Source organism: Miniopterus schreibersii (assembly GCF_964146895.1).
Source record: "Miniopterus schreibersii genome assembly, chromosome: 2".
Lineage (NCBI taxonomy): Eukaryota > Metazoa > Chordata > Mammalia > Chiroptera > Miniopteridae > Miniopterus > Miniopterus schreibersii.
Window position 1 is genome coordinate 3,575,236 of NC_138102.1, and position 17,695 is coordinate 3,592,930.

The 17,695-nt window shown below is 41.8% G+C and overlaps 1 protein-coding gene across 1 annotated transcript in view; it reads left to right on the plus strand.

The window, feature by feature from the left end:
* The window catches only part of LOC308553612 (uncharacterized protein), a gene marked incomplete at its 3' end in the record, with an annotated part of 272,043 nt that overhangs the window by 1,691 nt on the left and 252,657 nt on the right, over positions 1-17,695 (plus strand). The window contains exon 2 of the mRNA XM_081129645.1: positions 7,842-7,931. Within this exon, the coding sequence (XP_080985771.1) occupies positions 7,856-7,931 (76 nt within the window). The 5' untranslated portion in view covers positions 7,842-7,855. The remainder of the gene's footprint in view (positions 1-7,841; positions 7,932-17,695) is intronic.

The following is a 17,695-nucleotide window of genomic DNA, read 5'->3' on the forward strand; positions in this document are numbered from 1 at the left end:
CTTGAGAGTTCTTTTCCTCTAGCCTGTTGACTTCATTTTATTTTATTTTTTAATTTTGTGTTTATTTTTGTTTAAAATACTACAGATGTCCCCTTTTCTCCCCAATGACCCATTCCACCCCTTCCCACCCCCCTCCCCAGTCTTGACTTCATTTTCAATGAGATTTCTGTTTATTAAGTTTTAGGCCACTATGTCCTTTCTTCCCCCCCCCCCCCCCCAATTCCTCTCTGCTTACTTGAAACCAAAATTGGGTGGGGAGAGATTAATCAAAGAACTTACTTGCTTATATGCATAACCTATGGACACAGACATTGGTCTGGGGAAGGCCTGGGGGTGGGGTGGATGTGGGGTGGAGGGGATCAATAATGGGAAAAAAGGAGACAACTGTAATACTTTCAACAATAAAGATACTTTTAAAATAAATAAATAAAATGGTAAAAATTAAGTAAAAGTAAAAATCAGAAAGAAAAATTTCAGAGGAGTTCAACTTATGTATTGGTTAGAGGAAAACAGGTAAATTATACTAGAGTAGGAATGTTTGAGAAAAGGTCTCACTATGTCAGATTCCTTAAGGGTATTTGTATTTAAAATAATTAATATACCATTTCAAAGGAATCACACTTATTCGGTGGCTTTTTAGCATCTATTAAAGTACCCAGTGGGTCCACTCTCCAGTTTGCCTAAACTTAAAGTCAGTTCTTCACCTATCTTAAATATGTTAAATTAGTCTGGATATTTGAGTTCCTTATGGGTTAAGTTTTCTTTTACTAAAACTTGGAAAATAGTTTGAGTTTTAGCCCTGGAAGTCTCCTCATGCTATTCTCAGGTTTTCATTTGGGCCTACATATAATTGGACCCGTGTGCTTAATTTTGAAGGAAATGTAAATGAAATGAACATCTGTTAATCAGGTAGTAGACCTTAAAAAAAGTGGTCCAGTTTTCCCAGCATTCTCTCCAAATGTTCATTATTTTAAATTAATTATACATAACAGAGATATGTAGCATTAATGATAAATCAAAAGAATTAGTTATAAATTATTTTTACTTAACTTTAGAATGCATTACACACTTTTCTTTAGTAAAATGTTTATGTTCCTAAACAGAACTTACTCATTACTAGCGGTACTGCAGGGGGATTCTCAAGGCCTGGACGTTAACAACGTAGGGCAAGAAGGTATCAGCTGTGGTTTACTCATGTAACCTTCCTGAGCTACACTTTCCCATCTGAAAGATGGAGAAAACAAGTGTCTTTCCTTATCTTACAAAGTTTTATGAATTAGTTAGGGGATGTGAGAAAATGGTGGAGGCTGCTATGCAAATTAAGTAAAATTCTATTGTTTGATTGGAATTTACCAAGCATCTGTCAGGTGATGTCAGGGAGGAGGCAGTCCAGAAACGTACAAAGCAGCCAAAAGGAATCAGTTTGAGATTCAGAAGTTTCCACAGGACTAATAAAGAGTTGGCCAGATATCTATAATGCATTTTAAAGTGAGTAGTTAGACTTTCCTTGACTGTCTTAAACGGGAATTAAAAAGAATGTTTTCTGTCGACTTTAAGCTGCCTAAAATTCAGTTTCAGTGTTTGTGAGAACATGGCAGGGCAGTGAAATTTCTGAATGTATTATAAACAGCACCCTCAAGTCTTACCAAGGAGACAGTCTCAGACGGAAGCTTAAATGATGTTACAAATAGAGCCTTCCCGTGTGTGGGGTGAGGCAGGGGCCAGGCTCCCCTCCATTTCCTCTAAACTTCAGGGCTTTCAATTTATTAGTCTCGGAAGGATGAAGAGTTGAGTCTGTCCTGATAGCATTTGAAGCTCTGGTTCCACCGAGGATTTAACGCTGTCCTTGCAGGGAGTCTAGGTGTTTCAAATCTGAGGCTTAAAAAACGAAGCCGTCCCCTCCGGCTTTTGCAGGGATGCTGTGAAATCCATTTGAGAAACATGCCCATGTTTTGCTGCTTGTGCAAAGCTGTAAGCGTGACTTGGCATTGAAACAATCATTTCTTTTTTGTCCGAAAAAACTCCGCATGAGCTTACTACCTGGGTTATCTAAATACAAGTTGCTTATTTGATTGGCATTTGCTCTCATCAGTTTCGCAAACTGAAAGTACTGATTGTTACTAATATTAAGAACATTGTGCTACCGTTTCTAATTTAAATTCATTTTTCATTCACTGGGGAACACTTGATGTTACTCCCTGATTGTACATTCTGGCTGTAATTAGTCATTATACAGAAATAAGTGTTATCTTATTACCCTCTAAGTGAGAAAAGAAAGTAGTCTTCCTTTCTGGAATATTTCATTTTTCTGATTCGTGTCCCCGAAACCATTAGTCAAATCAATAGCAGATTCAGATCACAAACTTTTTTCTTTTGACTTTCTAACCTTAAAAGTCATATTGGTGACTTATAGGACCAAGAGTGTGTAGTAGAATATTGGCCTATGAGGTGATTTCTTTTCAAGTAAGTTGTGCACAACATATTTTCAATTTGTGATTTTAATACTGGGCCACTGTTAATAGTAACGTTATCGTAATAAGGACATAGTACATCATTTTACATGGGGGAACCTGCTTTTTATGACAGTTGTTGATGACGTTATGGTGTCCTCATGAATGTGACCCATCATAGCAATAAAGGGCTAGGGCAACGGAACAGCATCATGATATCTTCCTACAGCTTTAAAAATCACTTCGACGTTGAACTAGTGTCACAGATGATTTATGTGTGTGTATTATTGCTTTATTTATTTATTTTTTAATTTATCTTTATTGTTGAAAGTATTACAGATATCCCCTTTTTTAATGAAAAGTTTTCACAATAAAAGCAAAAGTATAAAATAACAATGACTTACAGAAGTACTCTCACCATTTAAAATAATAATTGTTGGTCATGATTTAAAAGGAAAAATACTCTAATGAACAGATGTGTCCTGTGTATAACTATTCAACTGGTCTATTATTTCCCAATGGTTCATGTAAAGATTTAAAAGGGAAGATTATTTTACATGTGACTTAGTATTCTTTTTTTTCCATTTTTTACATGTGTGTTCTTCAATAATTTCTAAGTACTCTACCCCTTATCAAAGATCACCTACCTCTTAACGTTTATGCATATATGTATTTGGTGAAAAATCTTGACATTATATGCATTGTTGTGAAAACTGCTTTTTTAAAAGATATCTTTAATTTCTTTGCATGTCACTAATATTCTTTATGGTATTTTCAAACCCCTTTTACTGTGAAATATAATACAAATATAGAAAAGAACACAGAACACAAATATACACCTTAACAAATTTTGCATAAAATGAACACCCAGGCAATCATCACCTCTCATGTCAACAAACTGAATATTTTGGGCACTGCAGAAAACCCCTAATTACTCATACAGCATCGTTTTTAATGGAGGTATAACACTCATTATGAATGAACAGAAATTATTGTTTTCGACTGTATTTTAAATTGTAGGTCTTTGTATATAAATACATCCCAGGATTAACCCATCAGGTGTTCCATGGCATGTATAGTGTCATGCTGGGTCATGATGAAGGTCAGTCTTAGGAAATCAGGACTCTTGCATTGCTCAGGGGGGTGAGCATAGTTAGTTCCGTCTTTACTAACATTTAGGTTTCTGAAGAGTCAGGGCAGACTCAGAGCTTAGGCAGATCTCCAAATTCAGGGCAAATTCGGAGTCAAGTGTCTCTGGAAATGGTATTGCCTGAGCTCTCATTCCAAGGAAGGGTTTTTTCCTACCCTCCTACCATCTTTATCATTCTCGTCTGGGTACAGAATTAACTAGCTGTGAACCAACTAGCTTTTAATTGCATCCCAAAGCCCAGATGGTGCTCAGTAGTTTAAGTGCCCTAATGACCAGATGGCTGTTACAGAAAAGGTTTAGATCACACATCTTTAAACTCTTTCAGTGTCATAGTTTAGAGTTATGAAGACTGTGATTCTGAAAGCTTTAAAAGCTTTCTGTATCAAACAAAAGGAAAGTTAGTGGCGCTTTAAAGCAAAAGGGATTTATATTTTTGCCCAAAACAAGAAGTAGAAAGCTGCTGGCATTCAGAACCTACCTGTTGCCTCATGGTCACAGGACTATTGCTCCCGACATACATCCACATTCAAGCCATGGGATGGGCGACAGGTCTGGGATCAGCCACAACTCCTCTCCCTTTTTAAAAAAAAATTGATTTCAGAGAGAGGAAGGGAGAGGGAGAGAGAGAGAGAAACATCAAGGATGAGAGAGAATCACTGATGGTCTGCCTCCTACAAGCCCCCTACTGGAGATTGAGCCTGAAACACAGGCATGTGCCCTGACCCAGAATCCAGACATGACCTCCTGGTTCATAGGTCAACACTCAACCACTGAGCCATGCGGGCCAAGCCACCCCTCTCCCTCTGTAACAGGAAAGTAGAAGCATTTCCAGACACTCCCAGAAGATACTACTTCATTCTCATTGGTCAGAATGATGTCACTTGGCCTTCTCAGTAAAATCTACAACACACAATTTTTTCCCTTCCCTTCCCTTCCCTTCCCTTCCCTTCCCTTCCCTTCCCTTCCCTTCCCTTCCCTTCCCTTCCCTTCCCTTCCCTTCCCTTCCCTTCCCTTCCCTTCCCTTCCCTTCCCTTCCCTTCCCGTCCCGTCCCGTCCCGTCCCGTCCCGTCCCGTCCCGTCCCGATATCACTCCTGGCTCAGACTAGTACGTAACAGGAACAACACATACAGATGGAGGTCAGAGACTGAGGCAACCTTGAAACATCAAGATCTCTGTAAATTTCTAGAGACTTTTGGAAGGACTTTGAATGTGATTAGAGTGTGACTTTGGAGCTTGAGCCAATCTTTATATCCCCAGGATCAGGAAGCCTTATCAACATGAGAACTATGACTGTGGTACTTAGTGGGAGGTTGAAAGGAAAGAGCAGTTCTGCCCCTGGGATAAAAAGATGGTCATTTTTGAGGATAAGGGATTGAAGGAAAGTAGGGGACTTTATATCTGATAACCTTGATCTTCTGGGAGTAGATTACCGCTCAGTGGAAATGGAATTGGCTGATGGGAAATTTATCGGTATTGCCGATAGTGGCAACGTCCAGACTGGGCAGTGTTCACCTGTGTGCGATGGAGCGTTCAACTGAGTGGAAGGTTTTGAGTGCCTGGAACGTACAGTGAAGGCAGAGTGCCCATTTTAGTGTATGTCAAGGGCAAAGGCTTGCAAGTCGGAAAATAGGGAGGTTTTAAAAGACAATAGCATCCCTTCTCACATACTGCTGACTGTGACATTTTAGGCTTCAAAGGCATGTTCAGTCCTCAAATAGGAGAGGGTCAGATTTACAGTCTCCCCTCCCATCTTCTTCTTTTCAAAAGTATTAATTGGTCGCCCAGGTCGTGTTTCTATGTGGCATAGATACAGTGGTGCACAAAACAGACCAGCTCCTACTCTGATGGGACTTCTGTAAACCACTAAACAAATATACAGAGCGTTGCCAAGCAGTAGAAACAAGGGGGAGCGTAAGCGGCACGGGTGCTCGGAGGGGATGCTCGTTGGTAAGGGCGCGAGCAGCGGTGAGATCCTGGACTGGCTTTGAAGGAGGAGCCTGTAGACCTGCTCATGGTTTGGGTACAAGATGGAAGAGAAAGAGAGCACTTAGGTTTAGCTGGTTATATGAGGGATGTGACTGGACATAATTTAGGATGTGAAACGAGATTAGGAGTATTTGGCTTTGGGCACAGGGTGACCTTGGAGTTGACTTAATTAATGTAGTACTCTGACTCACTCCTGAGTCTTCTGTGGGTAAAGTGTATATACACATATATGTATAGACATGTATACATATGTATGAAAAGTCAAATTTTGTATTTATTTTTAAATATATATAATGGAAATACTATTTCTCAAGACAACATGTGGAATTCAAACAAGGTTACATCTAAGTGGAAGCCCAATCAGACAGTGATATAGAATCTGTGTTGCCCTGAGTGGTCTCAGGAGCACATCCTCAGGACTGCTTACTGGTGTTGAGAGGTTTGCTCTGAGACAGTAGAGCCTCTGTCCTGCTGGGCTGCCTACATCTTCCTCCAGAGGAGAGTTGGATCCCTGGCTGACCAGAAACTAATGTTTAAGCCACTGGAGGAAGAGACAAGAGCTGAGAATCATTAGGGAGAGATCTCTGTCCCACTATGTTTTCTTTCACATTGAGGGTATTCAGCTGGACCTTGGACTCTACGCCCCTACTCGGAGTGACTCAGCTGACTGATGAATCTGGGAGGACTGAACGGGGCCTGCTAACCTTTGCCTTTTGTCCTGGGGGCTCCGCTCCTTGCCCCTGCTTGGTCAAGCTTGGCGAGGTGAGCTTGCAATTTGGGGTTGACTGCCAGGGAGCCCGTTGACTCTCACAGTGAGGCAAATCCTCTGACAGCCTTCGTTAGTTATGAAAGTGATGTTCAGGCCTCCGTTTGGCCACTCCTGGATTTGATATTTTAGTTTACTCAGGGCTCTGGGAGGGAGAGGAGTACTGTTGACTGAGTCCCCTAGAGAAACAAACAGAAGAAGAGCCCCCCGCCTCCTGTTTCACAGCCGTTTACAGAACATAGTCCACAAAGAATCTCATCTATGGCTCCCCTTCTTTAGGGGACGGAACTGAAGTTTATAGATGTTAAATGACATGGCTGAACTCAGTCACTAAAAGCAGCAGTGAGCTCTACACCCAGGTTTCCTCACCACTAAATGTGGCTTTTCTTATGTGTACAACTACTTTGGGTATATAGGAAGGGTAGCTTCTCTCTGAGTCACTGGGGTGGTGCAGACATTCATCAAAGTCTGAGCAGTGGCAGAGGGAACCTCTGTCACCTTGTGGGACTGTCAGACCTGCCACTGTATGTTTGGTTTGTTCATCTCCATTTGAAATAGGTCAGAATTTATATATTTGTCTGAAATGTATTCAAATGCATGTTCCTTGTCAGTTGCCCTTCATGGAGGTGTCTGTTTTTTTTAAGTGCTAAATTTTGGTATTAAATTTGTTATGTTTGTTAACCTGGTGATATTTGTGGCTCAGCTAGGAGACGAATAATAACATCCCCCAATTGCTGAAGAATTTTTATAGCAGCTGCTTTCTATCAAGTACCTTTTAATTCCTCCATCTTGGCAAAATGCAGTGTCTATTAATTATCGCAAAATTTTAAAAGTCTCCAGCTTCACAATGGAAACTGTGTTGTGCTTATTTTTATGTGAAGGAAACTAACCCGGTGAGCATCCAGGGGAGTCCTTGTGGACAGAGACTGGTACCGTATGAATGACACTGGGTCGTTTCCATGTGGCAGGAAACTCTTATGGCAGCCACACAGATTGAGGGTATGTGAATTAGTCATTGAGGCTGTGCGTGTACCATTAAGAGCAACTGTGCAACCTAGTTTCCGAGGCCCATGCTACCCAGGCGCATTTTTCTCCACTACAGGATGTTATCATTCAAATATTGTCATTCGCATGTGACGACCAGCTGTGCCTATCCGGACACAGCTGTTGGGTGGAGGTGCAGATAGGCCACCTGGTGCTTGGCTCCGGGTAGTCGAATTCCAGCCAGGGACTTAACTTCACATTCCAGCTGTGATAAAGAAAATTGAAGGATGCATATTATCCCTTGGAAATTGCTCCTCGGAGATGTTCCCGGGAATGCATTTTAACCAGAGGTGCCCTTGGTTGGCTCCACACTTCCAACTAGAGCATTTGCCAGGATAAGCCAAAAAAAATGCATCTGGTCATTTCATTTTCTTTGTGGGAAGTAAAATAAAACATTCAAAAGTAACGAAGCCTTTTAATCCTGTTCAAATTGTTTGTTTGCAGGCACAATCCGCAGTATGACAGCCGGGCTCCACTCATCTCTCCGAACAGTGAGAAGACAAGTCAGGCAAGAGTCAGGCGAAGTCAGCAAAGGTGGGAATGACCTGCTTTCCAGAACTGCTCTGCCTGTAGCCTGTGAGGTGGGATGATGCTTGAGGTTTGCACCCTGGTGTCCAGCACCCCTTTCTCAACTCCAGATGTTTTCAAAGGAAGGGCCTTAAAAACCCTGCCTTTACCTTTTGTGCGTATGCTTAACCAGGGACTCCCTGGACCTTCAGGCATTTCTGTGTGTAAATGACTACATGGGATCATAGAACGAATCTTTATTACTTTTTAAAGGAGAAGACCTTTCCTGTAACTCATTGCAATATTTCCCTTCGTGAATGCTCTATAGATAATTTTACCTAAAGCAAATAACTTTAGGGTATGCTAATTACTGAGCAGAATAGAGTTGTGGTTTATATTAATGTATGTTACCTGGCAAATAACTTAGCCAATATGAGATAAAATGGTTTTATATTTCTTTAAAACAAATATACTTATTCTATCTTTTGGCATCTGATTGGAAAAACTAATCTCTATCTCTAGATGGAACTTGCTTCTGGGAGCTTCGATTGCTAATTTAAACTCACAAAAAAATGGGTGCAGTGTGTGTAGAGAAATTATTCACTAAAGACACTTTATTTCCTTTTCAAAGTGTGTTTAGAGAAATCTTGTGTGGGGAGCGTGTGAGTAACCGGGACACAGAGATAAGCATAGTTCTGCAAACTTCAGATGATTATGTGTTGGTCATGGTTCCCCAGAGAAAAAGAGCCTCTAGGAGATGGATGGATGGATGGATGGATGGATAGATAGATAGATAGATAGATAGATAGATGATAGATTGATTTAAGAGCAGATTTATTGTAGGAATTGGCTCATGGGGTTATGGAGGTTGAGAAGTCCCACAGTTTGCCATCTGCAAGTTGGAGACCCAGGGCAGCCACTGGTGTGCTCAGTCCTAGTCCGAGGGCCTGGGGACCGGGGTTGCTGGTGGCGTAGCTCCCTGTCTGAGGTCCAAGGCCTGAGGACCAGTTGCTCCGACGGTGGAGGGCAGCCGAAGGGGGTGCCCCAGCCCAGGAGGAAGAGAGACTTGGCCGTCCCTCCGCCGTCTTGTGCTGTTTGGGCTATCACGGGACTAGACGATTCCACCCGGGGGCGCAAGGGTGCATCTCTGAGTTCACCGAATTGAGTGCTAGTATCTTCCAGAAAGGTCCTCGTAGACCACCCAGAGGTCTTGTTTCACCAGCACCTGGCATCTCTGAGGCCAGTCAAGCTGACATAGAAAATTAACCGCCACAGAGTCTGTTTGTGTTTGGTAGTTTATTTTCCTTTTGATTCTAAATGCAGAGATATTTAAGGAACACTTTGAATTTTAACAATACAGGTTTACTTTTAGGACTTGTTTCTAAATATCCGCGAGGTCTGAGGGGAGAGGGTGAAAGTGTGTTGCTGCAATTCATTCCTTATCCCTTTGCACATGCTTCTTGTGGAAAGAGAATTTAAGCAGAAAAGATGCTTAGAACTAGTATCAGGGTTGTGTATTCATTAGTAATTTTTCCAAAAATATATTTTAAAACTACTCATACTTTGAGTACAAAAAAGAAGAAAGAAAGAAAGAGAGAAAGAGAGAAAGAGAGAAAGAGAGAGAGAGAAAGAAAGAAATCCACCTTTAAGTTCTGTAGATGCCCATCCTCTGTACCCCACTCCCAGGAGAGTGGGGCCTGTAGTAGCCATTGGCGGGGCCCCATGGAGTGTGGAAGAGAGGCCTTGAGGTCCCAGAGATCAGGAGACAACCAGGAGGAAGATTGGAGACTCATGCTTCACCCCACTGTATTTTCAGATTTAGACTGTGGACAGCTGTTACATTTTAGGCTAATTATCTTTTGGTTCTTTGCATTTCGAATACTTTAAAAAGCAAGTTTGTTACATGTGTTTGTAACTTGATGTGCAGACAAATGAAAAACTGGAAATTACTGCCATTGGTGGTGGAGGTTCCATTTCTTGAGTAAGAAAAGTTAATTTTACCACAGTCGCCCTGCAGCTGCCTAAAAGCCCTTGAGTGACAGCAAATCTCCTCTCTTCTTTGCAACAAAAAGATGATGGACTGGTGGGAAGTGTGTAAGGAACATGAATTCTCAGCGACTTTGGCTGTTCATGTTGTGTGAATTATTTCTTTTGAAAATGGGAGATGGGCTAGAATCTCCTGAATTGGTGCATTTTAAAGACACTCGAGGTGAATCTGGATATCTACGTAATCCCTGTGTTACATTGTAAAGCTACAGGGAGAAAGCGGGGAATCGGGGAAATTACCACGTGCTGTTCATTTGAAGGGACATGCTATGGAGTGAGATGCTCCGGAGAGAAGGGATTTGTCACTGTTTTTCATTTGTCCCCATGAGGACACGAATTTGGCTTCCAGTTAGGGAAAGTGCTAGGAGCTGTGCTATCGATGGTGTCCAAATGTGTCACTGTGTCGTGACGTCGTGATGAGCAGCCACCGCTTATGGTGTACCTACTGTGAGCCCAGACGTGTTCCAGGCATTTCGTGTGTTAAGTTTTCGAGTCCTCTCAGCACTGTTGTTATCCACACTGTATAGGTATGTAAGGGAGACCCAGAGGGCTTCAGTAGCTTCCCCAGATTCTCATAGTAAATGGGCCAACGGGAATCCAGAGCCTAAAAGAGAAATCTGTTTGATTTATAGGTTTTTTGGTGTGTGTTTTTTTTAAACCTTTAAATTCTGCTGAGAGCTATTTTAAAAGGAAGTACTTTCGAGGAGCCAACACAGAAGATTTTGCAAGTGGTTGCATTTGGAGAAATAACTGGCGTTTTTCTCCCAGTCGACCTCTTAAGAATTGGGTCACTGGGTATATTCTGTTTCCCCTAATTGGGCTTTGATAACATCTAATTGGACAGTTAACTTCCTTTGTTAAATCTTTTTGTTTTTATTATGCAAAAGTTTACCCCAACTCAAGAAGGGTGAGACCAGCTGCCCTGCAGCGTAACAAGGGCATCAACGTTTGGGGAGTGGGAAAGGGAGAGAACCGGCTGCTCTCAGCGATGCAGGCTCTTCTTTTTTTCTTTTTCTAATTGAATTTATTGGGGTGACATTGGCTCGCCAAACCATACAGGTTTCAAGTATAAACTCAATAAAGCATCACCTGCATAGTGCAGTGTGTGCCCATTGCCCAAGCAAAGTCTCTTTCCATCCCCATTTCCCCCTTTTGCCACCCCCCTCCTCCTACCCTTCCCTCTGGCTGTGGCCACACTGTTGTCCGGGCCTTCGGATGATCTATACGTGGTTTTTTGCTTCATCCCTTCACCGTCTTTCCTCCAGCCCCCAACCCGCCTCCCCGTGACAGCTGTCATCTGTTCCATGTACCATGTGTAAGCTGTTCTTGAAGGTGAGTTCACAGACGGCTGCGGAAAAACTTTAATGGACACGGAGAATTCCCAGCCTCGGTACGGTTGGTGTGGGCTTGGGGAGAGGAAGGTAAAAATAAAATATTCACCACAAATGGTGGGAAAATCGCACAGGTCTATAAAAAGTCTGATTTTGACTTTTGCTAAGTAAGGCACACCCCTTTATAATTATCCAGGCTTATGCCCGAAATAAGTTAGACACTGAAAAATGGCAAAATTTATAGCAAATGAAAATCCTCCTGGATTAGCCCTAACTAAGGATATTCTAATAGAGCAAATACTTTTATACGAATAAGTTACACATTAATGATGTCTGCATAGCACAACCGAGTTTCGGCAGTAATAGATTATTGCAGAAAGAAAATCGTGGTTGCACTGATTTTTGGCTTGGTTCTTACCCTAATAATTCCAACCCATTTCTCCTCAGTGTGATTTCTTTCAACAATGGTAGGCATCTGGCTCATTCTGTGCCTTTTTTCCTGGCTTCTCTATCACGCGTCATTGTATAACTGAACAGTGTCTTTTATTTAAAGCTGACATATTTAACAGTTTGGAGGAGGGCATGGGTGCACCATGATTGTTTTTTAAGCTATTCCATTTATGAACACGATTGAGAAGCAGCTGTTTTTGTGTAAATGCTTCCTGCTGGTTTGCATTTCATTTTGCCTGCAGTGGTTCCTTGGACCCTCTTCGGATGTTTATAACTACTTGAGAGTGGTACCCCTAGGGCTCCTTTCCTGCTACGTTGCACGTTTACTTTGGTGCCTGCTCTGTCTGCTGCTTCCTCTTGGACAGGGCACTCTTAGGTTATCTCCATTCCTCCCATCAGATGACGTCCTACTTCTAATTAACAGACAGACTTGAGAATTCGTTGGTGGCACTAATTTGTGGCACTGCATTTACAGTGAGTCCAAGTCAATATCACAACACATTTTTACTTTTCTAGAAATGTTCCATTAAAGTCAACATCAGAGCTGCTCATGAAATGGTACTTGATACAATATCAATAGCTCATGCTTCCTTCGACCTTTCCTGACAGCTTGGCCATTTCTTACATTACCTTTTAGCCCACTGTTTTGTCTGCACATTTCTCCTCTCCCAGTAGTTACTGATACAAAATCTGATTTCTCTTATTTTCCCGAAGCTGGGATTGACAGGCTATAGCTTGTAGCCGAGTCTAGCCAGTCACCAGTTTTTTGCAAGGTCCATGAGCTAAGAGTAGTTTTTGCAGTTTCAAATAGTTGGAAAAAAGTCAGAAGAGATGTTTGAAACATGTGAAAATTATGTAAAATTAACATTTCAGTGTCTGTAGACCAGGTTTTATTGGAACACAGCCACACTCCTCCGTTTCTGTATTGTCTGTGGCCACAACGGATGAGCTGAGTATTTGTGACCCACAAAGCTGAAATATTTACTGTCCAGCCCTGTGCAGAGAAAGCGTACAAGCCCCTAACCCAGAGTATTAGACAGTGTTTTTCAGAGTCATCAGAGCCTCCACAAAGGCCACAACAATGAGTAAATAAATGCATATTAAATAGAGAGTTCCTATTAATAGACTTAAGCCGTCTAGATAACTTAAGCAATATGGACAACACGAAATCAGAAGTTTTTATTTGTGTGAGGCTGAGAGCTCCAGTCAGGTCCTCTGCTGCCTCCGTATCCCTGGGTCAAGGCTGCTCATCACGGGCACAGTCCACAGGAGGCTCGTCCAGCCCTTTAGCCTCTGGAAAAGGTTAGTAAGGCAGGTGCATTTGAAGTGCAGTAAGAATTTCTTGGTTGGAAATGAAAGTAAAATTTTTAAAGTTAATTGAGAAAAATCAAATACCAATTTCAAGAATAAACCAGTGAAAAGAAAGAAGGATTCCGTTTAGATATGGTGACCTCTCAGGATTTGGAAAGTAAATAATTCTGATTTTTGAAAAAGCAGACATCTTAATATAAAACTCACTTCCTTACCTGTAGATTAGAAAACGAGTGTGCACAGAATACAACCTGACAGGTGAAAAAATGAGCTGGACCAGAAAACCTCAGAGCGCCCTTGTTAGGAGGCCCGTGGAGGAGAGTTCCTTCCTCTGACAACCTTAGACCCCCTGGACGGATGGCGGAAGCCAAAATAACAGTAGGAACCCTTTCTTGGGCTTGCCGCCCGACCCACACGGGTTATGATTATGATCATAATCTCCGAACACGTCGGTGATCAGGGACAGAGCGTTATCAGAAAAGGGAAGTTGCTTTCCTCTTACTTTCATATGTCAGACAGTCATTTCTGGTATTCTAGGACTTTTCAAAGAATTTTGGATGTTTAATACTGATTTTAAATACAAAATACCACTTTCTGTGCTTATAATAAATTCATGAAGAGATGTCATTTTTTTCCTGAAAAATATTCACAATTTTTAATGAATGGCATTGAATTAGAAATATATACTAAAATGTAAACTTGCTCTCAGGACACTATCGTACATAGTGGCTGTGTATTTACTGCCTGTTGCTGACGAGAGAATATTTTATCACCCCTCTTCTTACCCCTCTTAATAGAATTAGCTTGAACCTAATTATCCAAATAAACATGGTAAGTAACGCATGCTGCAAGTGTGGCCCCCAGTGCTATACAGGTTCAGAGCAGGGGGAAGTCTGTCAGTCTGGGGGAATCATTGAGGAGTTAGCAGAGAGACTGGTTCTTGGAAGACCTATCGTGTAAAGATCAAGGAAGAGCAATCCAAGTAGAAAGAGTGACAGGACAGATGCCACGGAGGCATCAAAATAGGAGATGTTCTTAGACAATATCTAACATTATAGATATAAAAAATATAAGGGGGAATACAGGAAATAAGTCCCCATGTGAAAATAAAACCGTCATAGCAGATGGCATGAAATAAAGCTCACAGGGTATATTTTCTCATTTCAAATCTATACAGATTAAACTTTGGTGAATATAAAACACTAAAATAAAATTTCATGGTAGTTCTGCTAGGAAAAGAAAGGACATTAAGCATCAGTACTTGGAAATGTGGTGACTTTCCGCTGCCTTTGGATGTGCCCAGTGAAATTTGCTAGGCTGGGCAACGGTACACTAGCCAGAGTGCACCTTAGCCCTTCGGCACCCCTGGGTCTCTCTGCCAAAGAGGAGGGACTCGAGGAGGCCAGGCCTTCGCGGGAGATCCCCTGACAGAGAGAGCACAGCGTTTCGATGGGTCTGGAATCACTTGCCCCACTTGGGTTCCTGCTTGCGACTCCCATTCGCTCTGCCTTATGGGGAAAGTCATAGATTATTTGGCTACAGAAGCATGAAAATAATGCATGTGACAACTCCAGCTTGAGGGTTTCCGAGAAGGAGGCCAGAAGAGCAAAAACTCTGGGGCAGAGACTTTGGATATCAGTATCAGTATACCCATCATTATCAAGTTCGTCTTTATTATAAAATAATCTCTGTGTACAGGACTCTCCAAGGCCCAGGCTTTAAGCACCATGACGGCTTGTAGCTTCATGAACTAGTCTGCTCTGATATCATCATGAAACTATAAAGGTTTTCTAAGGAAGAAAAAAGATGAAAGAAAACATTACTTATGCAGCATAATTTAGGGGATGAAATGCTTTTAAATTTTAGAAAAGTAAGTCTGCATTTATAATGAAAAAACTCCCATCAGTTTGCATTTATGGGAAAAGTATAAATTTTCAGAATAGTTGGGTCAAATCCCAAAAGACCATCTGACATTATAACACAAAAATGAAAACCATGTATTGTATTCAAACCATGTGTTCAGGCTAAAAAAGGTGATGCTAACTGGATTTCCTGAACCCAGCCAGGGAACTGGGATATCCTCTGTGCCATGCACGGCTGAGCGGCCTGTGCCCACGGAGGACCAGGCCCACTTTTATCTGTCTGGGCTGCCCCTTATCCAGTTAAGTTCTGTTGCGGCCTTTTCTTGTAAAGGGACATACTTTTCTTTCTTTCATTTTTACAGTTATGTGACTCATTTTTACAGTTCAGGCTCAATCTGTGCCTGAATATTTTAGGAAAAAATAGGTATCATGGGCCAAGAAGAGCAAAAGAATAGAATTGTGAAGTTGACCTGGATATTAGCAAGTATTTTTGTCCATTAGCTTGGACCAACACCCGCTTCAGTGTTTTGTGACTTTGGAGGCCTGGGTTCGGAGGCCTCAGACATCCTGAGCGAGAATTCAGATAATGTGGGAAAGATTCACAGGGAAGATCCTGAAGCCCTGTGCCTGCAGATTCCCATCTCTTCCTGTGACAGACCTAAAATGATCGCCGCTCTCTTTTCCGTGCACACGGCCTAGACCTTAATTGATGGCTGCTCTCCCTGAACTGCACTCGGGCTGCCGGGGAAAACCTGTATACGATCGGTTTAGAAACGGAGTTAGAACGTGATGTCACGGGAGGGCCGTGAGACTTTAAGTCATGCTTTTATGATACCCTTCGTGGATTACAGTAATCCCCTGCCTTCAGGTGTCCTGCTGGAAGGAGGCTTGTACAAGGGGACAGCCCCTGGGATTTTGAGCGTGCGGAGGCTGGGCCCCGCGCACCTCTGCTTGGAGATCTGGGTTCTGGATGCCAGTTAGGTCCGGGATTGATGTAAGAGGTCTGAGGGATGTGTTTTTGAAACACTGCGTGAATCCAAATGAGTTTCGGGTTCCCTATTGTCCAAGCCCAATTTTGTTCAACTGCAACAATGCGGGGTTTTCATTTGCTCAGAACTACTCTTTATAACTCTGCCCCGTAGCTTCTCAAGCAGTTGTAGAATAATGTATTTTTCCTGGTCAGATTCAGAGTATCAGATCTGTTGTTGAATTTAGGTCAAGACTAAAGTGGCTCGTTTACTTTGCTTTCTTTCAACACTGCTGTATTCTTCCTGTGTGTTCTGTGTGGGTTGCCCAGGAGTTTAAAAAAGTCCTTTGGCATTCTAACATTAGGACTTAAATCTCAGCATTCGAATATTTGGGGTTCCTGTTTGAAATGCACATAGCTGATAAAAATCTTGGTTAAAAGCAGACTGATTTATATGCACGCTCTGCTGTGCTTGGGAACTTCACAGCCATACCTCCCGCAGGTTTCTTGTTGGCAAAAGAGGAAAACATTCTGTTTTGTTCCTTATAAATTTAAATGTTATAGAGGATACATTATAAAATATTTTATAATTTTTCACAGGTATTATTGTTACCATACATTCTCAAATCATTATATTTGTGTCAATCTTATTTGAAAATAAATCACTAATATGTATTTCTACTTTTTTTCCTTCAACATCTGGAAATCGAAATGGCAGTAAGCGCGTTTATTTCTGAATGCCCTGCGTAACTTGGTTTCTTGATCTGCTGGCATTTTCCTGTTTGTTTTAAACGTGTTTCTTCTGCTATCCAGACACGCATCAGTCATGCATATTATTGTCCATGTGACCATTCTCCCTTGTTACCCAACGGTCGCGTTTTACATGTGGTAGCAGGTTTCTGTAAATTAAATATTGGTATTACCTGTTTCAGTGACTACCTACCTCAGTTCCATTCCTCCTGAGCACGGGACAGCCCTCAGATCTATGTCGTTAGGCAGCGTGGCATGAGAAATAAAAATGAGATTTGAAACTGGAAAAGGTGTGAATTAGTCCTGGCAGATACTTTGTTTGACGAGCTTCTTTTAAGTAGGTTGTCATAGTTCACACCTCACATGGCCTTTGTAAGGGTTAGAAGAAATATGAAAGACTCCAGAAATTATAAGACTACTTGCAAGTATTAGTTATTAATAATGCTGATCTAATAGAGGAAAGCTTTTATCAATCAAGAAGTGAAACATTTAGTATCAAACTTCAGTATTTACACTCGAATTACAGAACTTCTGTTAACAGCAGACCACCGCCCTCTTTTTCTATAATATTTCTTCCACTTTGGGGGTTCATTCCGAGTTTAAAGCAGTGCATGTGTGTGACCTCTGTGTTGTATCTTAGTAAAAACCAGATAATAAACTAAGCCCTCGAATATGTGCAGAAATACAGCAGTAAATGCAGAAAATGAGAATATACTTTATTAAGACCCCTTTGAACTGTTTCACTAGCTAAATTTGTGACAATGGAAATAACCTCCGTGTGTTTCTGAAGTCACAAGATACACTGGTAATTATGTTGGGGCTAAGACACAACCCATTCCCATAGTTTTCTCCTGTTTCTTTGATGTTAGGAGGACTGAGACCAGTTTCTAGGGCGGGGAGCCTGGAGTCAGACGCTAGGGGTGCGGATGGCGCTGTGCGGAGTGGCACGGGGACATGCAGTCCCTCTCCCTGCGTTCCCTGGCCTCTGTTCTGCCCTGTGAAATTGCTCCCTTTCTCTGAGAAAGAAAGCGAGCGTATCAGCAGCTGTTTTTAGGGAATCACAAATGAGCTTTT